General features: G+C 40.2%; 1 protein-coding gene across 3 annotated transcripts; it reads right to left on the bottom strand.

The window, feature by feature from the left end:
* Positions 1–90: 90 nt before the first annotated feature.
* celf3a (cugbp, Elav-like family member 3a) lies at positions 91–25,996 on the bottom strand. 3 transcript variants are annotated; one of them, XR_005641201.1, is made up of 15 exons: positions 25,538–25,996; positions 24,410–24,562; positions 22,538–22,620; positions 12,465–12,513; positions 10,650–10,778; positions 9,558–9,637; positions 8,804–8,947; positions 7,737–7,881; positions 6,134–6,283; positions 5,826–5,885; positions 5,105–5,209; positions 4,002–4,145; positions 3,623–3,755; positions 3,095–3,187; positions 91–1,003 (listed from the first exon to the last, which is right to left on the bottom strand). XR_005641201.1 is itself a non-coding variant. In XM_039819972.1 (14 exons), exons 2-13 carry the CDS (start codon positions 24,552–24,554, stop codon positions 3,628–3,630), a joined length of 1,362 nt encoding a protein of 453 aa, XP_039675906.1. In that variant the 5' UTR covers positions 24,555–24,562; positions 25,538–25,996; the 3' UTR covers positions 91–1,003; positions 3,623–3,627. The 3 variants fall into 3 exon arrangements, 2 of the variants coding, with proteins under 2 accessions (XP_039675906.1, XP_039675907.1); XM_039819972.1 differs by lacking the exon at positions 3,095–3,187; XM_039819973.1 differs by lacking the exon at positions 3,095–3,187 and having other exon boundaries at positions 10,650–10,775.
* Between the last annotated feature and the right edge of the window lie 1,346 nt (positions 25,997–27,342).

Here is a 27,342-nt window from a genome sequence, read left to right as displayed (position 1 = left end):
AAGAAGGGCCATTTTTGATTTGTCACACTGAGGAAAGATGCCATTTTTTGGTAAATAACATGATGTGAAGCAGACAGTTGAGCAGACACATTTTTTTTCTAAATTGTACTTTATTTTCTTTTAAAGACATATGTTTTAAAACAGCGATTGTAGAGAATAAATAAAGAAACATTATGTTTTTTTTGTTTACTTCCATAGGTACATTTATGTAATTAAAAACTCTATAAGTGTGTTCATTGTCTTGGAAACCACAGGAATCCTCTTTTTTTCTTCTTTTTTAAATTAAAAAAGAAATTGTCACATCTCTCTTCCTCCCCCTCCCCCACCCCCCACCTACCCACCCATCAAATTGATTACCAAATAAATTAAACGTAAAAAATCAAGATAGAAAAATTCCCAGCCATTCCTTCCGCTTTGTTAATTTGAAAAGTAGTGGCAGCAGAGAATCTTAACTCGTGAAGTCCTTAAACTCCATTTTTAAACCAAGGTATATACAGTGAGTGGAAATCCAAATCTCTTCAAATTTAATTACCCCATGTTTTTAATTTACGTATAAATAATAAACTAATTCTACATAACAATATCAATGGTAATCATACACAATAGTATTTTCTTTTGCCTCCGACTGTGTAGACTGGCCTTCTGTTAACGCCATAGATCACAAATCACACTATACAGTAGAACCCTGTTCAGAAGAATAACATCAGTGATATGCTTTTTCTTAACATGTAGATCTTGTTGCCGACAATAGAGTATGTACATAATATAAATGAATCCAGCTGTGGAATGATAGGAAATCTGGAGCACTTCTGATATTGCGGATGCGGATTCTGTAGATGTACTTTGTTGCTAATATTACTGCTGTTGTTTGTTGTTTTTGTAAGCGCATGTCACGTGATACTGCTTTTTGTGAAGTGTTGCTCCTGTGCTATACGGTTGGTCAAACAACCAAAAAAGGCTGGGACATCCCAAGTGGTTTTCTTGATTGAACTCTTAGACTTTCCTGGAGGTAAAGAAGAAGAGAGAGAGAGAGAGAGAGAGAGAGAGAGAGAGAGAGAGAGAGAGAGAGAGAGAGAGAAAAAAAAGAGCACAGAGCATTTTAAACCAAATCACACACATCACACACATACATGTAAGACTTTGGAAGTGGAGTGGTGTCTGCAATACACACTGCTTGCATTAATGCCTTAGGGGAGTCTCAGTAATCAACTAGTGTCCATGCAACTCAAATAGTGACAGTCATACTGCTGCAAGTGTATGCACGTTCTTAGAAAATAGTTTGTCATCTCTTTTGGCAGGCAAATTAATTCAGAACATGCACAGTAGGAATTCTGGTGGGGATAACTATAACCTCCAAATTTTTAGAAAACAGTTGGAGATCATTTTATATTAATTCTAATGATATTCAGAAGCATGTCATTCACCAAACTGTAGTTTCTCAGGGAGGTAAGATTATTCAAATCATCCACCAGATAGTTTATTTGTGATGCAGGTTGCTGCAAACAGGGCATCTGCAGACAGAACAATCTATTTGTGACTTTTTAAGACCTTTTTGTAATGCCAGTTTATCTACATTTATCACCAATTGTGTATCAGAGCAGTAAACTTGATTCTTCTGTCCCTTATAAATATTGACTAAATTAAACAGGCAAGTCAATACAAGCCCTCAAACCTTCTTCAAACCTACTTCATTTTCTATACATTATAATTTGGATTTGAAGTACTGAAATTTCCAAATATATCAAATATGTCAGAGTGAATTTAAGGGAAATGTGTACAAAGAAATCTAGGAAATTTTCATTTGGAAACTAGTGCAGCCAAAAAAAAAACATCACTCAGTGCAACCAACATATAGCTTCCATATAACTTATACATTTATAAGGGAGGTGAACAAGGAAAACTGTATGTTAAAGGGTTAATGTAAAATTAAATGTATTGATTTGTTGCAGAGGTTTTGTTTTTTGGGATACAGAAAAAGATGATACAACTACATCTAGTTAGTTTAGAGATTGAAATGGATTCAAACTTTGCATATTTTCTAGAACCAGACATAGAGAGATAATTTAGATTTTTAGTTCAGGCCTTCGTTTTGTTGAATAAATTTCTTACCTTTTCAAACTTGGTCAGTGACCTGCAGATACCCTGTGCATAAGACACATTATGTGCTTTGGGTAATTAGAAATGTTGGACAAGTGGACATTTTTGGGTGTGCTATTTGAATAAATCTTTTAATTTTTTAGTATTATGTTTTTGGAGTCCCAGAATTCCTACAGAGGAATGCAGTTCCTCAGCCAGCAGCACGTGTCACAGAAACCAAACAGCTTTACTTAAAACCTTCTAAAGTAAGGTTAGTGTCTCAGTTGGTACAACACACACACACACACACACACACACACATTCACTTACACATGAATATTTTTTCAATACAAAAACACCCACACAGATATAAATGCACGCACCTTCTCGTCTCACACTCAGGCCTCACAAACACACACACACACACATGCACACATCATTCACACAAAAATATTATGTTGTCAACCATTTACAGGGGCACGTTCAGTACATTTCCAGTCTCACAAAAACCAAACAAAGTTCAGGCACAAAGTCACTTGGAATTGAGTTACAACCAAACAAAAACCCCGCACTCACCGAAAACTACCACACCAACCAACTAAACAGAGGGAATATGTAAGCATGATAATCATGACAGACAAAATAGAAACTAATCAAAAAGTCTAAAAGAAAATTCTGATATATCCATATTTGATGGACAACAGGATAATTTAGCTCTGAGCATTGAAGCTTTTAGAGGACTTGAAAGAAAAACAGCATGTCATGATAATCAATTACTTACAGATGCTGAGGTAAAGTGACAGTTACAGTATTGATCAGTGTTTGCAAGGATTAAAACCAGGACAAAATAATAAGAGGAAACTCACAACGCACCAAACACAGTTCATGGTCGCCACAGTAACCCGCCATGCAGTTTGAGCATGGTGAATCAAGGCAACGGCCCAAAATAAAAAAATTGCTAATGGCAACCATCACAGGCAATATCGCCACAGCAACCAACACAGGCCAATTAACTTACAACGCAGTGAGAAGGAAGGGGGGGAGGTTTTAGCGGTTGCTAGGCAACCGTAGCCATAGCGACGCACGTCTCCACGATATATGTATGGACAGTCTTGAGAGTGGTGTGATGTTTTTTTCAGGAAAAATGGCATATGGCACAGCACAAAAACAATAAATGAAAAGTAAAACAAAAAATTAATGACGAACAGTAGTTGGCATTCAACCCTGCGACAGAACACTGGTTAGACAGAACATTTGAAACGAGTAAAAATCTACGTCTCACTCAAACGGTCCCTCTACATACTGAGCAAAAAAGAATCAACCACTTTTACACAATGTATTTCAAATTGATGAGTGCTGCCACCTCATTAAAGTTAATCTACTGTAGGGTTATTGACTTCTTCAGTTCCACATGAAAGACATTTAAGTACTGAGCCCCCCAATTACATCCACTCTGTCTCTTTAACTTCCAGACACATTTCCAGCTGTCTATCAATCCCTCCATGAGCCCTCCCCATCTCCTCTGTTTCGATATACAATAACTCACCTCCTTCAGTAAGGCCTGTTGGCATCCTTGGGCCTCTTCAGCTGCACCTTCAGTCTCTTCATGCCGATCTGGAAGCCGTTCATGGCCTGGATGGCAGTCTGGGCGCTGGACGGGTTGTCAAAACTCACAAAACCTGAGGAGGAAGTGACAGAATGAAAGAATCAAACATAAACATTCATCAATAGCAGCATCACTTATAGGAAAAAAGGTGAACGTAAATAAATGACATGTATGGTGGAAACACATCTTTTCTCACATACCCTTACAACTTGCTTGAATGATATCATTTATCACAGTGAAGGTAAATTCACTGTGATAAATAAATAAAAGGAAAGTCTCTAAAAACCACAAGGTGACAACAACCATCACAGTGACTCACCAAAACATTTACTCTGGTTGGTGGCGCGGTCAACAAAGACCTTTGCTGAGATGACGTTTCCGAAGGGAAGGAACATCTGCAGTATCTCAGAGTCGGTGAACTCTTGTGGCAGGTGGTAGATGAAGATGTTACAGCCCTCGGGACCTGTATACAAATAGAGGAGAGACACACAGAGATATGACATGATAAGTTAGATGATCAGTAAAAACTGAGTTAGTAACACGATGCGCAACAATTATAATCCATTTTATTTGTAGAGCACTATTCTAGACACTAAGAGATGCTTTACTTGACAAGTCGCCAAGTAAAAAAGAAGACTAAAACACAATACAAGTGCAGAATAGTAGAACAGGACATAAACCAAATCTTAAAGCAGTTATAGTTCCACATTTTGGGTAATGCATTTACAGTATTTTTCATCCTGTTAGAGTTCAATAGATACCACTCGCGCATCTGAAGAGTAAATATTCATCTACAGCCAGCAGCTGGTTAGCTTAGCTTAGCATTAAAGCTGGAAACTGGAGGGAACAGCAAGCCTGGCACAGTATGAAGGTAAAAATATCTGCCTATCAACACAAATTAGTGAGCCATGGGGTGCTAGTTCTCCAATATGAGTATTTGCTTCTTTTTCCCTGCAATTTTATCTCACTGTAAAGTTAATATTTTGCGGTGTTTTGGACTCTTGGTTGAATAAAGCAAAATGAAAATGTCATTTTGGCCTCTGGGAAAATGTGATAGAGATTTTTCACTATTTCAGACATTTTATAATCCAAACAATCATCAAATAATCAAAATAATACTGGATTGAATTGTCAGTAATGGAAATCATTAGTTGAAGCCCTGGTTTTGAAAAAGATTAATGCAGAATTTACCTTCACTGTGATAAATGATATCATTCAAGCAAGTTGTAAGGGTATGCTATGACATTTTCATATCATGCAGAAATGAATGAAAACCAATAGATACTTAGAATGGCAGCAACATTGTTTGCAAAATGGTTATCTGTGATGTAAAGTGAGAGTGTGTGATTTGTGGTAAATGGGCCAACACATGCAATACCACTGGAATGTTTCTCTATCATATGCACAGCTCTTTGAGTTTACCTTCTCGTTGCTGTAGCTGCTGCGGTTGCTGCGGCTGCTGAGCCACCAGTGTGGGCTGGTGGGGGAACGGCTGTCCCACAAGGCTGTAGGCAGCAGGGTAGGTGGCTGATGGGGAGGAGGAAGAGGTGAGCAGAGAGCAGCAGTGAGGCAGGACAGAAACTGCAAACTAATCAGTTTATTGCTCAAAACAACATCTGACAGCTGCATTCCCACTTATAGGTTTGCTAAAACCGGAAGATGCTTTGCATTTAGTTTGTGAGGTATGACTCATTCTATAGAGTGGCAGATATTTACATTTTGTAATGTATGTGTATGTTTTGACTTTAGATGTAAATTTCTACTCTACTCATGCAGTGTTGGGTAGTCGGGCAGTGCAAAGATAATGTTGTAGCTGCATCCCATTATGTTACATAAAACTGTTTTGCATTCTGGTTACATGGATTGGAAGGTTATTTCTATGAAATAAAACTACAACTACAAAAATCTGAGGTCTAGTGGTCAAATGTAATGTAAAGTGTATATTTGTGAGATTATTTTTATATATTTTCTTTTTTTCTCCAACAAACATTGATACTTCACACAGGAATGATGCAGCTTAATAGCGGTACCAGCAGTAAGACAAGTACATACACTTCTATAAATAAATAGCCATTTATGTCACAATGTATGGCGTTATATTGGACACATCTAACACAGTTTACACTGAGACAGAGAGGCTCACCTGTATAGTGCTGCATGCCTGTATAAGCTTGCTGCATGGGGTCCAGGACAGGACTCTGAGCTGTGGCAGAGTAAACACATCATCACCAACTGCTATATGCACACAAAAAAATCCTGAATGCTATTTGGGGCACATCTGCACGTTCCAAATAACATTTAGTGCTTTAGTTTCATTTCCTCTTGATTAGACTGTCGCGGTTGCACATCAAAACCGGAAACCTGTAAATGTGTGGAGTAATAATTCATGACAGCAAAATAGTTATTCTAAACTTTCTGGTGTAGCTGCTGTGAACAGTGTTGTAGCTATACCTTGATAGGCATGAACCCCGTTGGTGTACAGGGCTTCAGTTGCTGATTGGCCGTTGGGTGGAGCTGGCACAGAGGCGTAGCTGTTCAGTGCGATTGGTGGAGGCAGAGCAGGAACAGGTGTTCCTGCCATGGAGGGTGGAGTGCTGGTACCTGGAGACATGTTTAAGGCATTACTTTGTATTCTAATACATTCAATTAACAGCATGAATACAGAATTTAAAGCAAGACAAAGAGGAGATGAGTACAGATTTGTGCTGAAATGACGAGTACATTAATAGACTTGTGGGGGCTTTACAATCTGCATAGTATACGACAACCTCTGTCCTTAGACCCTCGCTTCGGATAAGGAAAAAATCCCTTTAACCTCAGGAAAAGCAACTGAGGAGAGATCCCTCTCCTAGGATGGACAGGCATGCAATAGATGTCGTGTGTATAATAACCAACATAATAGAATTACAGTATAGAAAGTCACAATGCCAAAAAATATACAGATAATGTTAACAGATATGAAGAAAAAACTAAGCTCCAACAAGAGTTCACAGCAGGTGAGCAGCTCTGAGAGGCTGCGCTTTGGCACAGCGGGGCTTTGAGATAAATGCTAGCATCAGCATGCTAATATGCTCACAATGACAATGTTAACATGCTGATGTTAAAGGTACCCTGTGGAGTTTCTGACCTATAGTGGTGCTATGAAGCATTTTTCTTTTATGATGCAAGAGGAGAAAGTGATAAACAACGGTTTCACACTTTCCCCTCGGTCTACAGGTGGCTGTAATGCACCAATAAACACAGCAATGTGCCAACAAAGCCAGGAAGGAAGAAGACTGCAAGCTGGTAAACATAGACATCAACAAAGCAGGATTCAATAATAGACAAAGATCAGCTTTGCAAATGTTTTATGAGAAAGGAAATGCATTCAACACTTGTGTTAAGACCTCACAGATACTCACAGTGTGTTTTGGTGAGTAACATTAATTGTAAATATAACTTTTGCTTGTTTACATATAAAGCTCCACAGGGAACCTTTCAGCAGGTAATGTTTACCTTGATCATCATCTTAGTTTAATATGCTAATATGTGCTTATTAACACAAAATACAGCTAAGGCTGTTCATTTTGCAGATATTTGGTCATGAATCAAAGTATTGGACAAATGAAAGTTTTGACCTAATGACGACACTAGATTAATTAGCTCAGGGATCACGAAAGTTATTACAATTTATCCTGAGGGGGACATGAATGTCTGTGCATTTGCTGTTTACAGTTTCATTAGTTTAAAGTTGCTGCTTATGTCTGTTTCATATATTTCTAAACTGAGTACTGATATCAACATTAGTATCTCCAGTATGAACATGACTATAATACAGACTACCCAAGTACTTGCAGGATGCAGGTACTCTAACTCACTCCCCATTTCTGTCTTTTCTGCCTTAAATGTAAAAGCTAACATGGCTAACATTATGACAGACTGAGAAGGAAAACAAATATCAAAATAGATGTTTGTTATTTTGTCCTCTTAGGTCCACCTCTCCTTGTGTAGCTCATATTTCAAATAGAAATCTAATCAAGGCCGACCGAGGCCAGACATCTCTGCCTCTCATTACCTGAGGAGGGGGTGATGGATGCGATCGGTGTGGCAATGATGCTGCTGGGGTTGAGGGCAGCGAGTTGCTGCATCTGAACCGCCGCCACCGTGGCAACAGGAGAGAGGTAGGCCGACTGAGCCACCAGGGCCTGCTGCTGCATCAACTGGAGGATGGAGAAAGAGAGAGAGAGCTTGTGATTAAGAGGACGGGAGAGAGGGAGTCAGGATTTTACGGTATGGAGTATGTTTAGAGGGATCTGTGTGGGTTTTTAGGTGTACGTACACTGTGAGTGTGTTACCTGAGTGTAATCTCAGGCTTGTTATGTAAAGAAACTAAACAAGGAGGCTTTAAACATCCAACTGTGGCTCAACATCAGACATTTTGTGGGTAATTACAGTAGATTACAATTGTAGATGGACACAACATTTCCATTATGAACTAGTCTTAAAAATCGAGCATGTTTAATATAATTGCAATGGCTCCAGTCTGAACCTCAATCAGCAGTCAATATATTTGAAGGCCACATCTCTGCACGCTGCAACATAACACACACACAAACCAACTGTCCTTGGTGAGCTGTTTTTGCAGACCTGTCCAGAAGCTTCATGATCTTCATAATCAGACATTGTGACCAAAATCAGGTTATAATGTATTAGTGTTCTGTGGCTGGGCTGTAGGTTTTAGTGTACCTACACATTTTTGAAAATTACCCTTTTACCAAAGTATAGCAGGTTATTATAAATCAACACATCGATTACGGGTAAAAAAAAAAAATCTCAGGGCTCTTAAGCATCACGAAGTAAACGGCTGTAAATGAGCCAAATCTGAAACCATTTGCAGTAAACGGTCAATTAACAAGAGCAGTAATGTGGCTTTACTCTACATTGTAAAGTGCAATTTTTTCTGATAAAATCATCGTGCGTGGTATTAGAACGCTTCTATTTGAATCACGTGGGGTAAAGTTTGCTTTACCAGAACAGTTTGTAGATTTTTATTCAAATATTTTTCACTTTTATCAAATCTCAGGTATTGTTCGCGTGAAAGGTAGAGTTTGTGTTTCTTAAGAAATATGGGGTTTTACTCACGGCCTGTGTGTAGGCGTTGTAGGCCCCGAGGTGCAGGGTCATGGGGCTGATGACTCCCAGCTGAGAGGCCACCTGCTGCATCCGCCGGAGCCCTCGCTCCTTCTCTGAATCGGCAAACTTTACCACCAGGCTGGACGAGGCACCCTGCGGAGGAAAAGGGAAAAACACTTTTCACATCAACATAACTCTCGGCATCCTGGTGGTGTCGGGGTCCAAGACCATATAATCACAACATCTCTGGTTCAAGTCCGACCTGGGACCTTTGTCGCAAGTCATTTCTCTGCTGTCTCCCCTCATTTCTTATCAGTTCTATACTGTATGCCATCAAATAAAGAAAAGATATAATATATATATATATGAAATAAATATCTATTTTTCACATACAGTTAGGTATTATTTTAATTTTGTCAACCTGCACCAAACCACAGTACAAATCACCTACAGCAGGAAAAAAAGATGAGTGCATTTTACAAAGATTTTGTCTTCTATTGTGTGTGTGTGTGTGTGTGTGTGTGGAGGGGCACAGAAATAAGAACTGGTGACTATTAGCTGAGTCACCACGTTGAGTGTCTAAATGACTGGATTTGGAGAATCTAAAAGGGTGTATATACACTGTATTTGAGTGTGTGTTACCATGTGTTTCTCTACGTGCATGTGTGTGTGTGTGTGTGTGTGTGTGTGTGTGTGTGTGTGTGTGTGTGTGTGTGTGTGTGTGTGTGCATGCGTGCGTGCGTGCGTGTAGGGGGGGACTCACTGGTAAAGTACGACTCCCATGCAGAGCGTTGATGGCGGCCTGTGCCTCTGCATTGCTCTGATACTTTACAAATGCACACCCTACATGAAATGACACACCATTAAAAGTGGCCTCACACAGACAGACAGACAGACAGAAACACACACACACACACACACACACACACACACACACACACACACACACACACACAGAAATGACTTCCCTTTAAAAATACATTAGGAGCCGTCTAACATCCAGCGCTTCATCAGTTACCGTGGCATCATTAAACATGGTCCACAAAACATTCATTGCTTCATCAATCACAGTCCGTAACCACCAAACACATCATTAGCAATGACCAATAAAACCTATTGCACCATTAGTCACGCCTCATGCAACAAACGCGGAAAAAACTAGCAACTGTGTTTGAGCTGTCGCCGGACTTTGGTTTACATGGCAAATATCATTAGCATTGTTGTTAGTGACAATTGTAATTTACATTCACGCGATACTTATGTGCTGAAGGCTTAATTCTCAGGGCTGGATAAAAAGTTAAACAAAGTCAATGTCACGTTTACGATCTGGACTCCATTTGTAATCATTTCATATTAGAGTAAAGCTATAGGAAATCTGATATGTGATTTGTTTTGGAAATAGTGGGGAAAGCTTCAAAGAATCAGTCTAATCACCCTGGGTAATTTAAATAGGAAAAAACATTGGATCTTATTGCATCCGTTTAGGTATGGAAGATTTGAAATCACTAAAATGGTTAAACATTGCTAACAGGTTTCAGTATTTAGCAGCAAGTCCTGCGTATAAATGGCCAGTCACCAGGCTATTTACAGGCTCTCTTTTAAATGTGTGTGTTTTTTTTAAAAACAGGTAACAAGTAATTTAACAAAGGCACAGGCAGTCTTTGTTGTCATCATGACTAATGAAATAAATTATTCTTTTAGTGTTTGTAATATGTGTAATGCTTTGATTATATGCATAACAATTTATTTGTGTTATTTGCTGTTTAAACTTTGTTTTATTTTGTATTTCTCCATGTTCCATGTTGGATTTAACCTATTTTGTTAAATCCAACACTCAGGCATGAGTTGACATTACCTTTGCTGGTACCGTCAGGCCCGCGTAGCACCGTGCACTCCTCTATGCTGCCGAATGGCTCAAACATCTTTCTCACATCGGTGTCCGTCTGCTGTTTTCCCAGCATGCCCACAAACAGCTTCCTGTCTTCTAAGGGGAAGGAGATCGCCGAGATGGGAAGGAGAAAATAGGATAATGTGCGGATAATGTGAGTGAGGTTACAGTTAAGGGAAAAAAGTGGGAGTAGATGTTTTATGGGAGAGGTGAAACAGGCATTGAAAAGGGGGAAAAGGGGAGAAGTGCTATGTCACCGTACATGCATGAATAATAAAGGACAACAACAGTGTGATAAGAAGCTACAAAGCAGGATGGATCAGCCTGCTATGCTTCACAACACCACCAGAGTGCAGTAACATGAACATCACAACAAACAAACAGCATCTGGCGGTGACTCAAATGTTTGTCACCCTCTGTGTTGTCAGTGAAGCTGCTCTGTCTGTCCCCGTCTGTGAAGGATCAGGCCAGTGTTTCTGTGTGTTATAGCCCATTCACTACAAATCACGTGCATCCCTGCAGACTATTCTCCAAAGCATGCCGATTGAATTATAGATTGTGACCTTTATTTTTCCTAAAATTCAGTATGCCATTTCTTTCTCATTCATTTTGGCATGGTATAAAAAAAATCAACTGTCAAGAGACTTGAGATACAGAATCAGTCACAGTGAGAATGTCATGGTCTATTGTTTTATTACATGTATGCAATTGTTACATGATAATGTGGTTGAAAATACGGTTTGATTAGAAAGGTCTGCCTGCATGGTGTGTCAATGTGTTGGATTTGAGATCTGGCTGTTTTGAATTCAAAAAATCACAGATTTTCAGTCAGTTCTTGTATAAAAAAAGTTGTGGTCTGACAGTCGACATGTGAGAGTAAATAAAGCCTACCATTATTTTGACTGTGATGGATTACCTATCGAGCTAATTTCAAGTGTCCTCAAGCTCGTGAACTGATCGTCAACAGGCCTTTTCACAGCAGACAGTTTGACTTGTCATAGTAGGAAGAGCACAGCTGTTACTAATAACATTAACCATGGCTTTGGGCTGTTCTATTCAAGTGTCCCAGTAAGTCATGACAGCGTGACAGTGCCAATACAATACCAGGACCCTGAAACTGAATCATTTATTATTTTCACCAGTGCTTTTTCTCTTGTGAAAAGTTTGCAAATTGATTATTACTGAAACCAACAGCTGCCATAAAATGACGGTATGCTTTGGGAAATGGGAAGCAATAACATATGAATTGTAGTGAAAACATACAAAAACCTGATGCGTGAGGTTTTTGAACAGCTTACATGTGTGACAGTGTGCTCATTAATGTTGGTGAAAATGAACTGTGATTAGGTGACTGACTGATTAGATGTTAGGGCAGAAGGATCTCCAGTGGCATTTATCGAGTCAGATGTGGGAGTTTAAACATGCAGCTTTGAAGCTGTTAAAGCTAGGCACAGTGTGTAGTTTAAATTGAATTTCTAAAAATCTAATACTAAATCTTGAATCATAGTTTTGAGGGATGATAAAAATCTTGCATATTTTTTATGCAAATTGTTGCATTTTGATTGTTTGCAGAAATTTCCTCATCAAATGATATCGTCATTTTAAGATGTTGTCACCTTCGTAGGAACTGTACTCAAAAACTTGTTGCAAGAAAAACTATAGTGTTTCAGTGTGGATTCCAGAATAAATGACTTTTTATAGACGTCGTGTGACGTCGTGTGCATGGTGAAGGTGGTGTTTGAACAGATGCTATGTTTATGGATGGGGACAGGTGTCTCTTACCCCCTCTGCTCTCGCTGTCCGCTGGCTTCACTTGGATTGGGCGGTTCATCTGGAAAGACAGAGACCACGTGGCACGGTCAGTTTTGAATACAGATCAGGGGTAGTGATCATTAACACCAGAAAAAACAGGAAAAATCAATGAATAGAATTTATACACCCTGGCACTTAATCAAAGTGTGGCCACTACTGTATTGTAAACTTCAAAAAGAGGACATTCAGGTGTACTGACTTCACGTCACCCATCTATGAATAGTTATTGATGCTTTAATGTGAGTATAACAGTGACATATGCGTGCATGTATGGATGTTAGTGATTTTGGCCTGAGCTCCAGCTTCCTACAATCCCTCACTAATTTCAAATTTTTGCTAACTCTACTCTAGAAGACCACGGCAGTTTCTCTCTCTCTCTCTCTCTCTCTCTCTCTCTCTCTCTCTCTCTCTCTCCACCTCCTCTCTCTCTCAGAATCCGCTTTAATCCTGCCGTCTATCGTTCCCTCTCCCCCTATCACACAAAACCAGGAAAAGCACACACCCACGCAGGATTGGGGAAGTGATAAGATTAAGAACACTCGCCGGCTAATCTGGATTACAGGAGCACGCAGCATCAGAATAGCAAGAGATTCTGAGCCTGACAGAGAGACAGAGATGAGGGTAAACAGGGTTAGAAAGGAAGGAATGCTATCTGAAAAAAACAAAGAATAAAAGAATGACAAATAAAAAGGAGAGCACGCAAAATTAGGCGACCTTTTCATAATTCATCAAAAGACAAGCTGCTGAAATGCCTTCTTTTCTTTATTTCTCCACAATTATTATCCTCCCCACTATTTAACAAAACCCCTATATGAAATTGTGCACACTTCAGTGCTTGGCGCCTCGTCTTTCAAATGTATAGAGCACAGAAACAGTGAAAGGAGGTATTGAATGAAATAAAGAAAAGTACGAATAAGAGAGGGCAAAAGGGAGAATAGTGGGATTGAGGGGAAGGGAAGGAGCATATGGAGGTGGGGGATGTGTGTGAAGGGAGGAGGAGGAGGAGGAGGAGGAGGAGGAGAAGGAGGAGGAGGAGGAGGAGGAGGAGGAGGAGGAGGAGGAGGAGGAGGAGGGAGGGTGATGTCGGTGAGGAGTGGAGATGAGAGCAACAGAGTGACACTCTGTTAACTGTGGCTTAATGAAGGTCTTAATTATGGAGCTGGTGACATTTCAGCCAGATCCTGATCCTGTGTCACTGATTGATCCGCTGTGATCGGTCAAAAGGAGACACTATTGATCTGCTCCACGGTTGTGCTCTGCTGCCAGGATCCGCATGCACAAACACCGTCACCTCCACGCCGAACCACCGACCAAAATACCGCCAACACCTGCTGCAGATGGCCCCTATGCCTCCTTATTGAGAGCGTCCAATTGATTGCCCCAATTAATAGGATGATAGAGTAGATGGAGGGGCAAAGTCTCAAAACCATCTTCCAATCAGTCAAGCAAATGTGGGCCTCAGCTCCTGCAGTCTGTGAATAGTAATTTGTGTTTAAATTATAGTTTGGTTTGCGGTAAAGACAACATCAGCCTGACTGGGCCCACATGCTAAAATTCATGAACTTCTGGTGTTTAAGGCGCTTTGGATAAAAGCATTCAATAAATATGACTTATGTTATTATAAAAGGGACCATTCATGTCTCTTGTCCACTGTTTACCACTATACCAATCACTTCTTATGCTATTTGCACTTGTACACCTACAGTACCGAGTGCAACAATTGCTGCCCATTGAGATTAAATGTGTAGTATATCTTTATGACTTACTGTATATTTTAAGTGTTTTAAATATCAAACTAACTTTGCTTTATTCTTACTCTTCATTTGCATTCTTTTATCTAATTGTGTATTTTTGTTTATGTCATAGACAGGATTTTAGAAATACTGAGGTAAAATATTAAGATATTTTCTTTGAAAAATTAGACCTGTGTTGTCTTTTAACTCTTTTGTCTCTCTTGGTCACATTTATATTAAATCAGAATACTCCTTAGCTTTTTTATCAACTTAATTTGAATTTTAATGTGCATTCCATATTTAATGGAAAAATTGTTGAACTACCATTTTGAAAACATAAATGCTTCAGAAATGTGTGTACATTGAGGCAAAGAGGGCCGTTTTAAAGAAATAAAATCAAACCTGATGGCTAAGGCTAGGCCTACATCATTATTTTTCTTTTACTAATCAGATGTGCAATCGGGACAGCTAAAAGATACATGGTCAGATATGGCCATACACTGGATGTGACATACAGTATACTTCAAATATATGAGTTTATATATGTGTCTGTGTTATGTATGCAACAGTTGCATTTAGTAAAATGCAAATTTTCTTCAAAAACAAATACCGAGAACAATTCCTTGGTGTCCTTGTTGGTTGGTAAGGCCCTGTGTACATGATATACAATAACACCAGTATACATAGACACATTCTTTCTATATAAAAATACAGATCATCTACAACAGAATCAGACACAGAATGAGATTAGATTAGATTAGAGATGAGTTACTTTTCTAATGCAAAGATAAAAGATAATTCCCGGTGAGAAATGCTGTCTAATTTTAAGAGTTGAGTTCAGGAGTCAAAGCTGATGTTACAACCTCTTGACTGTAGTGTAACGTGACATCTTTGATTAATAGCATGTTTGGATGATGCCTGTAAAAAATGCTGTGGCCCATATTTCACTGCAGGAAGACAAACAGCGAAGGCCATGGTGGTGGTGATAAGGAGAAGCGCAGCAGATGGCTCTATGGAATTCCGAATATAATTAGAATATACAAGAGGGAAAACAGTGAGAAGTGGAGACCATCGAGGCTGTGCCACTTCAGATCGGCACGGCAACCGGCCCCACTTCTCTGACGAAGACCGCGCTCACATGGTCATCGTCATGACAACCCCGGTGATGAAAACCCCACATCAGGTAAACAAGGTTGCCCTGAATGACATGCAGTAGAGAGACGGGTGAAAAACAAATGAGGAGGACAAAGGGTGCTTCTAGGTCGAGAGATAGAGGGATTAGATGTGTGAGAGAGGAGGGGGTGAGGCAAGGAGGAGAGGAAAAATGAAAGACACCGAGGAAAAAAAAAGCAAGGATGACGGAGGGAGCGCTCGTGCCTGTTGAATGTAGGCGCTGCCTCGAGAGCAGATGCAGAAGCAGGGAGAAACATATCTCCCTCTAAGCCTAAACCACTAACGTACTCTTTACAGTAATTTGCTCTCTCCCCTCCTTCTCCTGTTGCTCCCCTTCCCTCCCTTTTCTCTCTTAGGCTTGTTTACAAAAACAGTCCCATACTGTGCCCAGACAACACACAGGCAAAACCTGCCTGATCAACAGCCCATTTTACCAGTGTGCTTTGCTATTTGATTTTTTTTTCTTCCACTTGTGCTCCATCTTCAAACACACAGATATTATATACAATCATCCTCTGACTAAACACTCACACTCACACACACACACACACACTCTGTCTGCTCCTGTCACTCAAAGCAATATATACTTAATCTTTTCGCTCTGTGATGCCGCGGGGGATTTGGCTAGGATTATGAGATATTAAATCCATAGATTATCCAATCAAATCACAGCTCAACCCCTTCGCCATAATGCATGACCGCCACACACACACACACACAACACAACATCAATGTCTATATATGCACCGAGGAGTGGCACTAGCTCCCATGTAAATGCATTTTCAACTACTAAAGCAACGTAAATGGGTTTTAGATTGAGGGTCATTTACAGTCGGAGTAAAACATATTGATGCAGAGCAGATGATAATCTCTACACTCGCAGCTCCACGCAGCCAGTGTTGTTAAATCTGTATAGGCTGCTGCTGCTGCTGTGTGAGGGTGACACATTTCTGTCGCCTGTTTTCTCTCCAATTTCAATCCATTCTGCTTGTCTGCCCTGAAAAGCAGCCACTCTGAATGGTAAATATATCAGCAAAGACCATCTCCTCTGGCCTTTCAAGAACATTTACAGCAGGGAGGCAGAGTTGGAGGTGGAAAGGGGGTGGCGTAGTTGGGGTGGGGCGGGGGGCACAAAGACAATTTTCCATCTTCGCCTCCCCTCCGCTCCATCACACAGCGCTGGTCATTGCATCGTGCCGGTCGCCTAGCAACCTGGCATCCCTCGTCCCCGCCGTCTCCAGGCAACGAGACCTGCGACCGTAATCAACCTGCAACCTCCTGACTTCCGCTCCCCTCCCTGTTCTATTCCTCTCCCATCTCTGTTGCTTTTGCTCCCTCGATTCTCCATCCACCTTCTCGTTGCAAATGCACTCAAGCTGGGACGCGCTTGTGAATTCACTCGAGGGAAAAGAACAAGCGCAGGTGGAAATTGGTATATTCACAGGCAAAAAAAAAAAAACAAAAAAAAGAGATTAATAGACGCAGATGATTGTGAGCTCACAAAGAGTTGGAACAAAGCGACAGAGGCAGGGACAAAAAAACAAACAGAGATGCACAAGTACGGTCTGTTATTGTTTGGATGCACACACAGATGCACACACATGGGTGAGCAAGCACACAAACCAGAGAGAAAGTCTACCTTCTCTCAATTCAGCCAAGTCACTAAATCAATCAAACACAAACACTTGTACAGTTCAATAATATTTAATCAAGGATCCAGTCTTCAGTGTCAAAGCTGCTTCCCAGTGCTGTCTCCTTCTCCTACAGGGTTCACTAGTCTGTCCAGTATCGAGGCGAAGCTGACAGCTCTTGAAGCTGACATTCAGCCTTTTATTTTGTCAGACAGCCAACAAAAAGATCCTTCAAAGTGGAGAAACGGAATATCAAAGAGTAAATTTCTAACAACACTCAAGTTGACTCTCAATTGTTTTGTCTCTTCTGACTGTTAAATATGCATGTCAAGTGTTGTTTGAATCGACTCAGTGAAGCAGAAGGGGAATAGAACTGAATCACGGACACATTTCTGTGTGTGTGTGTGTGTGTGTGTGTAGAGATAGGGTCCATATCCTACTATTTTTATTTTATTACTTTTTTAATTCAGGCATGGTTTACACACTTTAACTCCACCATAGTCCAGTGTATATGTAGTTCAACTAGCCAAATGAATTTTGTGACAACAGCCTCTCTCCACTTTTGTGTGTGTTCGCCTACCACGCGCACACACAGAGACAACACACAAACACACACACTATTCCCAACCCCCCCAAAACACACTATTTCTCAGTAACAGATGTCTGTATTTAAGCTGATAAACACACTGCCTCAATGTACCTCCAACCCCCTCCACCCTTATTGCCACCCACTGTTCATTATCTCAAACTTTCATTCATCTCTTCCTCCCTTCCCCCCACCCTCCCTTATTGCCCCCCACCCCCCCTCCATTTATCCAATTTCTCTCTAATTCACACCCCTTTGCCACCTCTATAAATCCAATCTGCATTCATCATTACAGTCGCCCCAGAGTGACGTACAGAGGACGGGCCCTTTTTTTGTTGTCAGTCATCGCCGCCTGCCCTGCATCGTCTGCGCCGTGCATTGATATGCATGCATATGTAAATGAATCACTGCATGAATGCACACTTAACTCCTGATAGATACATCAAGTGAACACAGTTGCTCTGAGGCGCACTAATTGCTATCATCATCTTCATCATCCCCGCAACTCACTGACATCAGAATATACGTAGCTACATATGCAGGCATTGCTTTATCTGCTTATTGTCAGATACATACAATAACATGTTAGTAGATGACATGCTCATGTTTACATCATAACAGCATGTTTTAGGGCATCAGTGAACCAAATCTGAGCATCTACTTTGTGTTTTTGTCATATTTGTTTGCCTTGTTGCACATTAAATGTCAGTTTCTACCTATTTATCTATTATATCTACTATAAAAAAGAGACTAAAATGCAAAGATTCAATAGGTAATAACAGGTGTATAACATCACCCTGCAACTTTTTGTGGCCCATGTGTCTCTACAGCAGTTTGTTCAGACATTAAGGGCACAACGCTCTGGCACTACAACTTCCCATCCCATATCCTGCGTAAAAAGGTTGGGCTATATTTAGCATATGCATTTATTTCAGACTATTGATAAAACCCCTCTGTCTGCTCCGTCTGAGTCCTTATGGCTGAGTAAATGTCAGGCTTAGTCAGATGTTCCACTCAAAGAGGGCTCTTTCCTCTCGTATGGGCAGCTTAAACACAGAAGGCCTCGCAGCTCAAATTTTACTCTCTCTCTCTCTCTCTCTCTCTCACACACACACACACGCACGCAAACACGCACACACACACACACACACACACACACACACACACACACACAAAGCAGATAATGAAAGAAGAAACCTGAGAGGAGCACATAATAAACCCAACTTCCATCCATCCATCCATATCTTTGGATGTGTACTCTCCATGGAAACACATGCACACAAAAGCAAACAGACATTTACACTCAGTCGCGCACGCTACGCACACAAAAGCACAGAAAAGCGCACACGCACCCTTCATTAAACCGTGTTAGTGCGAACACCTGCCCTCCCTTCCCCCGCAGCACATGCAAATATACACTAAACACACGCACAGCTACTTTCTCACTTGGGCACAGTCGCACTATTAAATACTTATTGCATTTAAAATTAACAGTGAGGCATTGTTGCAAATATTAATCCAAGTGAGTGTTGATGAGGGGCAATATATTACGTCTCTACTGAAGCAGATATGAGCTTAGGGCTGCAACTGACTATGCAACTGACTGATTATTTTCCTTATCATTTAAATGAAAAGCTTGATATTTTGGGAAGTAATAACTAATTTGCTTTCTTGCTGAGAGTTAGAAGAAGATTGATACCTCTGTCATATCTGTATGCTAAATATGATGATACAGTCAACAGCCTGTTAGCTTAGCTTAGCATAAAGACTGGAAACATGGGGAAACAGCTAGCCTGGCTCTAAAACAAACGGTATAATGTGTTAATTAGTACGTTTCAGAGGTGCTGGTAGGTGAATTTTGTTAGCTTTGGACAGAGCTGTTTCCCTCAGATTCCAGTCTTTATGTTACGCTAAGTTAACCGACTGCTAGTCTTGCTTTGCCAGACCCTCCTCCAAAGCGTGCTGCAGGAGGGTCTGGCTACTCCACATAGCATTCGGGATGGGAGGAAAATGTGCTCTGGTTTAGTGGCATTTCTTTAAACCAATCAGAATCGTCATGGGCGGTGCTAACCTCCGCACAGAGCCGCTGCGAAATAGTCGTGCAAGAGAAAACTCAGACTGGACAGATAGTCTAGCTAGCTGTCTCAATTTACCATGCAGAGATCTGAGGAGTCAACAATAATCGTCATTAATCCACCAAATTTAAAATTTGTCAAGGATATAAACTAACCGGCTGCTGGCTGCAGCTTCATATTTACCAGACAGACATGAGAGTTGTTTCAATCTTTCAATCTAACAAAAAAAAGCAGATAAGCAAAATTCACAAAATGCTGAACTTTTGGTTTAACCTAATAACCTTAAAATGTCCAACAGTCCAAAACCCAAATATATTCACTGTAGAAGAAAACCAGAAAAAATAATTTTGTTTAAAAAAAAAAAAAAGATTACCTGCACATTTACTGAATGATAAAAATAGTTGTCGATTCTTTTTTTGTCTAATGAACTTGAATGGCAAATACCAACGTGTTTCAATCATTCAGTTCATTCAACAATTTATTTAAAGTTGTTGAAATATATGTTTGGTTTTGGTTTTGGAGGTTGCTGTAAAATGGCTTTTTGAAATGAGGCATAACGACATCATTTTCTCTATTAGCTTCACAACAGCTGACTTGGCCAGATGAACTGGCCTGAGACAGCTCAGAGATAAAACGATAAGAACAGAGGGGACAAGAGTACAAGATGTCCGAGTAAGATTGAATGCGAGTGCCTCCGACTTCCATTTCAACACCTCCCCTCTGAATCTAGTTTATTGCTCCTGCCTTTTTGTCCCTCCCTTTCCCAACTCCACCATTCTCTCACTTTCTTTCCTTGCTTTCGGCTGAATGTGCTTTTGACACTCTTCCTGCCCCTCTCACTTAGAGACAGACTCTCTCACCTGAAATTAAACACAAGGCCAGGTGCCACTCCGAAACAACCATCTGTTCGCCCCTGCCTGACTTCTTTCTTTTTTTCCCATTGTTAGCAGAGAGAAAAAAATCTGTAAAATAGCAAGGAGAAAAAAAGCCTTAAAACCGACTCTTACTTTTCAGAGGGAAGAAATGCTAATGCAAAAAAACAGTGCTGAGTGTTAATGACATCCTTCAGCTTTCTCTTCATTCAGGTGGAGCTCTCCCCTCAGTCCAATAATTGCTTTCATGTTATTTCTTTTGTATCTCCCCAACCATGAGATGCCAGAGTTAATTATTCTATGGCAGTGCAGGTGCAATTAGATGACAATTACACCACAGCTGGTAGCAGGGGTGGGAAGAAGTTCTTGTCCGTGTGGGCGCGTATGGAGCTAATAATATGGTTTTCTTCTTCTTTTTTTGGCATGGGAGGGGGGAGGGCAGGGAGGGATTGAGAGAACACATGAGGGTTTAGGATGTTCCATACAGCTTAGAGGTAAGAGGTTGTGAGGAGCTGGGGTTGAAACACAGCAGGGACAGGGCTTTAGCCACGGGGCATTGGGCCCTGCTGATCCCCTACGAGAGGTCAGGAAGGTCACGCTACTGTTACGCTAACAATGGGATTTCTTCTGTTGCCACTTTAATTCAAGCCTGTTCCTTCAAACGTCCCCCAATAAAAACCCTGCCTGCCCTTACAACAATGTTCTGCTGATACCAGTCTTCAACAACTTCAATAATCGTTTATTTAGCAAGGGAAAATTCCAAATATATGCTGGCTCAAAATGTGAGCATTGGTGCTTGTGTCTGCTTTAGGGTTTCATCGATTAATTGCTTTGCCAAAAGAATCTGAAAATAGTGAAATCATGATCTGTCTTGTTTTGTCCTGCTAACAGCCTAAAGCTATTCAGCTTACTATGACAGAAGACAAAGACACATTTGAGGGGCTTCAACCAGAGAACGTTTGGCATTTTTGCTTGAAAAACGATTAATAGAAAATAGCTGCTGATTAATTTTCTTTCAATCGACTACTTGATAAATTTACCAATCTTTACAATTTTAAAGCAAAAATGCACTGGTTCTAGCTCCTCCAATGTGAATATGTGCTGTTTTTTTGTTATATTCTATGATATTAAATTGAATAACTTTAAGTTCTGGACTATGAATGAATGATTAATCAGATTATTCGATTATCGATAATTAAAATAATTGTTGAGCAGTAGTGCCCTACACTGTTCACCTGCTTCTTCACTCTTTCCGTAAAAACTAATGTCATGAGCTGCCATTCTGGAGGGGGGAAAAAAGAAGTGAATGATGTAGATTTCAACAAAAATAACCAAAAGGAAACTGGGGTAACGCCTTGTTAGTAAAAGAGGAAGCAGCAGCAAGTCTGGAAGCACACTCTGTCTCAGTAATTCCTTGCCTTGTAGCCTTGTCTCTCATATAGTCAGTTATTATAGAGACGCGGCTGTCATGTCATATTTAGCTCTGGAAATGTCATTTGGCAGCACACCTGCTGCCTGGCTATGCTAATAAAGCTAGGTTTAACTTTGATTAGAATTCAGAGGGAGAGATGGATGGAAAAAAGGGAGAGAGGCGGGGGTGGGACGGGAGAGAGAAAGACAGAGACACAGAAAGGAAGAGAAACATCAGAGAGAATAAGAACTGGCAAAGTCACTCCAGCAGCGAGCCTCTTCCGACCCGTGACATGTAGCAAGATGACTCATGCCTTAACTGGATGGATATGTCTGGATGCATCACATATGAAACATAAGAGGGAGAGCAGCCTCTGACCTTTATAGGAGCATATCAGCTAAAGGGGGAAGGCAGGCCTGCATGTCAAACTCTGTTAAATTTTTTGTGTCACTGTGTGTCCACATGTGCATTCAGATAGCCAGATAGCCTAAAATGCCAGTTATTCTGCTCTCTCTCTATATATATATATGTAGTACATGTGAAGATCTTGAGACACACTCACCCCTGGTAGTGTCTTCTGCTCATGCAGTGCATTCTGGGCTTTGAGGGCGGACTCACGTGCACAATATGTCAAGAAGGCACATCCTAGAAACAAAGACACAGTGTTAGAAGATCAGAGCACTATAAGTCTATGTATTTTTAATGTCATATTCATATGCTATATATAATGTCTTGGGTTGGCAGTGCACCGTTATTGTAATTTAATCTTAATTGGCCATTCGCCGTGAATGCCTGTAGGCAGAAACATGCTGCTGGAGTTTATTATTAATCTGCCATTTGATACATGTGCTTTGGTTTTATCTTAACAACAGTTCTGGGTCAGCAGCATGTGTTTAAAATGTCTTAAAATGCTTCCCAACTTTAACCAGGCCATCATTATTAATATGTATTTAAAACTTCATGAAACATAGACAAAAAAAATAAAATAAAAACAATGAACAACTGTAATTGTGTTAAATAGTCCTCCCAGTAGCACTGGAGATCTATGGGATTATTAAATCATTATACCTGGAGACTATTCAGACACAAGCAGTCCGAATGGGTATTTAATATCACGCTGTTAAGGCCAAATGTATGCAGCACCACATAATAGAGAAGGGCCTTCATTAACCTTTAAGGCTCCCACAAATCATGAATATGTAAATGTATGCAGAATAGGTGTTATAGGTGTTAGAAGACTGATACCACCTGGCCTATACGTCTCCCAAATGGCCAATGGTTTATGTGGATTTATAAAAGCCTTTGTTTTCTGCACTCAGATTTGCATTAGAAATGACAGTAAGGATCATTGTTTAGCTTAGATCACTTTGACCAGCTTTACTCCATCTGTCAAGCATGACTTTGAATGTGTTGAGACTTGACTTGTTCAGCATGTGATGCACAGCAGTAGTAATAGTAGTGGGTGACATTTTACTCTTAGAAATTGACTGATATCACCTTGTGAGGTCAATTGTGGTCTGACAAAATACTTATGTCAGATTGATCTTAAGACGACTACCTTTCTGGTCATGACACTTTAGGGAAAAAATGGAGAGTGCGGTGCAACATTGTTTAATTCCAACAGTCTAAAATAACATATTTTTTCCTGCAGTGGTTTTTAATTGTAGCATCCCAAGGTATGAAGGGAAACCTCCCAACATGCATCAGGGAGGTCTCATGAACTTACAATAGCTCAGTTAGTAGACTGACCCAGGTTCAAGAGTATTGGCCATTAATCTAAGTGTTGGTGGCAGAAAACCTCCTCTTGTCCTCAGTCAGGACACTGACCCTAAAGAGCAACAGGCCAGAGCTTGCAAAGTATGGCATTGTGAAAATACAAAGCTGCACGCTTATATGTGGTCATCTTGAATTACCTATTACAATTAAATAGTTAGTCAAATTCTGCTTAAACAGTTTGCCTTGACTTTACAAATGTAGTTTCAGTGAGGTGGACGGAATTATGTTGATTCAATTTGAAAGTATCAAAGTGTATTTCATTGCCTAATTTTTTTTAAATGTAGTCAAGGTTAAAAAATACTTTAGTCAGTACATGTCTATTAAATATTTTAGTCAGTCCATGAAAGGTTAGGATACAAACTCTTCACCAACTATGAATCAGGTATCTTTTTTAGATCAATGGTGCTAAATATTAGGTTTTAACTTCACAGGGGTCCTTAAAGAGGCCCCAGAGCGAAAATGGCTGAATGAGGAATACTTTAACCTGAGAATTAAATCCTAACAGAAGGACACATAAGAGTAATATTATAATAACAGGCCTTGCTCTCATCACTATCTTCCCACATAATGAATACTAAATTAACAATATTTTTCCCCAAAGGAGCTCCCTGAGACAAAAATCGTATCAAATGGGAGTTCTTGGCCCTTTATTCCTCACCTTTGTGCATCCCTGTGTATTTGTCCTTTATCACCGTCAACTCATAGATCTTGCCAAACTGCTCGAAGATGGGCTTCAGGTCCTTCTCCTCCAGGTTTCGGGGTATCTGCCCGATGAAGAGCTTAATTGCGTCAGGCTCCTTCATTGAGAAGTCTGGGGAGGAATAATAACACATACATACACACACACACACACACACACACACACACACACACACACACACACACACACACACACACACACACACACACACACACACACACACACACACACACACACACACACACACAGTGGAGGAGGTGGTCAGGAGGAGCAGACAGGAGCCTGCAGGCTTAAATTCACACTGCACAGGAGGTGCAAACAGGAGGGCGGGGATGGAGGTACAGATGGGAGCGTTCGGTGGGAATGGGGGGCTGATATCCTAGTTTCTACACTCTTGGAGACATGGTAGTCCTAATCTGGTAGATTTTTAGGAGTTTTGAACATACATATCACAACGAAACACATAACATTACAATATATGGAAAGATATATATATATATAAGTCTATACTATAAGCTCAATGTTGACTATCACAGATACACTGTAAGAGCTATAAATACACATTCTTTAGGAACAGTGATGTTACATTTATTTTAGAGGGAATTATATGCAATCACACTTTTTTGATGTAATTTCAAAAGGTGAAACCATTATTTTGTTGTTTATTTGCATAAAATACAAAATAAAAACGTATTCATTACAGAAAATGATATATATATATATATATATATATATATATATATATATATATATATATATATATATAAAATCATGACTCTGACTCGTAGCTACAGAGCTAAGATATAGGCTATTATCTTTGCCTGACATAAAGAAATTATTTTTAAAAAAGCATGTGGTATCGTAGTAAATGATAGTAGGCTACACACAATCCTTACTTGCACTGATATTCGGTCTAGGCCGCCTATATTCAAGCCCCTACTGAAACATGACAGTGTGTCTGTCAACACAGCTGGAGACCTGCGCTCTCTTTGTCAAGACATGGTGACAACAACAATGACCTGAACATGATTTTACCCATTTGACCAAAAACACAAAACAAAGAGTTGTAAAAAATTAAAATCCTACCTGTGGTGCTGTTCGTGGCAAAGAATCGGCGTGATCAGAGGATGCCTTTCTTCTTCCCCCGCTGTTGTTTAGTTATTTAATTTCAATTATTCAGTTCATTTGTCTATAAGAGCGTCTTTGAATCCTGTAACAAGTTAGGCCTGTACCCCCCCTATAACAACACAAGTAACATCCAGCGACGGTCCTTTATTCGGCATGAGCGTGTTTTTCTAGATGTGCTTGTTTTTTTCCTGACAGATGCTCCGTATTTTTTTCCCTTTCAAATAGCCTAAATCTGATATAAACAATAAACAAATCTCTCTCTCTCTCTCGCTTTACTGAATGAAGAGTGGTGTGATGGATGAATGTAGGCTTCCTTCAGTAGACCGTAGGGAATTGGCAGTCTGGTTGGTCGTCCTCTCCTCTCCCTCTCCCTGTGTGTGTGTCTGTACTCCTTTGACGTCGTAAGCCGGTGTCTCCCTCCCTGTCCATCTCAGCTCCATCCCTCCTCCCCTGGGCTGTACGAGCCGTGATGTCTGCCGCCAGGGACCGTCGCTAAAATACCAACCTTGAGACAGCAGGAGGCGGTAATGAAAACACAGCTCATTAAACACAGTCATGGCTGCAAAATGGCATGTGAATGTTTGAGCTTTTTTTTTCTTCCTATTTGTCATTAAATGTTTTAAACTTATTGTCTTTGTTTTTATGTAATTGGAGAGTGTGCACTGTTTCTCTGTATTTTGATGCAATGCATTGTTTCTCTTTTTATACCCCAATATCCAAGACAAATGGTCTTGTAGGGATAATAACCTTTATTTCATCTTGCTTTCCCACTTACTGTTGCATGCCCACTTTGTAGCACATTAATGGATGGCTAATCATAACATTAATTGATGCTTTTAGTAATGTTAAATATTATAAGAATGGTGAAAATACAAACGCACCAGAGAGAAGATTTATTGATTGAAGAGACTGAGTTTCTATCAACGCATGTTCTTGTAACTCTAAACACAGTTTATATTGACAATCTGTTGCTAAGAAGTTCACTTTTCCTCCAGTTCTTCATATTTTTTTTTACATTTGTCCAATTAGTAACTTTGTGAGTGAAGATTATTTTTGGGCATTTTAGGCCTTTATTACCTAGTACAGCTGAAGACAAGAAAGGGGGAGAGAGAGGGGTAATGACATGCAGCAAAGGACCACAGGTTGGAATTGAACCCACGGCCACTGCGGCACAGACTGAGCCGCTGTAGATGGTGCGCACGCTCATCCAGGTGAGCTGCCCAGGCGCCCCACTTTGTGAGCTTTTAATATCAGACAAGGGGGCTTCACTTAGCCATCCAGGGCAGTGATACATGGCATGTCAGTCCTAAATTAGGGCTATAAATGAACACCCACCCATCCTTTAGCTATACAGACTTATCCTGTGCAGGGTCATGAGGGACAGGTCATTTTGTCTACCCACATAATGTATCCTTTCTATAGTCAGAAAAGCATTTAAAGTCACCAATTCACCTAATCTACAAATCTGGAAATCAAGACAACCTCACAGGTAGAGGGGAGAACATGCAAACTCACAAAGGCCAACTAGTTTGTATATTACATCTTGTCTTAAATCAATCTTAAATCAAGATGAAAGGCACTTTGGAAAAAGGCATACAGAAAATAATATACTGTATGTTATGTAATCTTAGACATTAGGCAATCACATTGTATAGGGGACAAAATATAGGGAAAAGATGGGGCTGTAAATAAGGAAGGAGGGTTTTTAAAGGGATTTTTCAGTTTTTGTTTTTCATTTGGATGGGTAAAAAGCAGACGGTCCC

The sequence above is a fragment of the Perca fluviatilis genome, chromosome 13, assembly GCF_010015445.1.
Source record: "Perca fluviatilis chromosome 13, GENO_Pfluv_1.0, whole genome shotgun sequence".
In the NCBI taxonomy this organism is placed as follows: domain Eukaryota; kingdom Metazoa; phylum Chordata; class Actinopteri; order Perciformes; family Percidae; genus Perca; species Perca fluviatilis.
This window is presented reverse-complemented; position numbering and strand designations above follow the sequence as displayed.

What these genes read in the sequence shown, in the direction of transcription:
- celf3a (XM_039819972.1), bottom strand. Translation starts at nt 24,554, where the DNA reads ATGAAGGAGCCTGACGCAATTAAGCTCTTCATCGGGCAGATACCCCGA. An exon ending in GGACAGCGAGAGCAGAGGGG is followed by an intron (nt 10,779 to 12,464) that starts GTAAGAGACACC and finishes CCTTCCCCTTAG; the next exon opens with AAGACAGGAAGCTGTTTGTG. An exon ending in CAACCAGAGTAAATGTTTTG is followed by an intron (nt 3,756 to 4,001) that starts GTGAGTCACTGT and finishes CTTCCTCCTCAG; the next exon opens with GTTTTGTGAGTTTTGACAAC.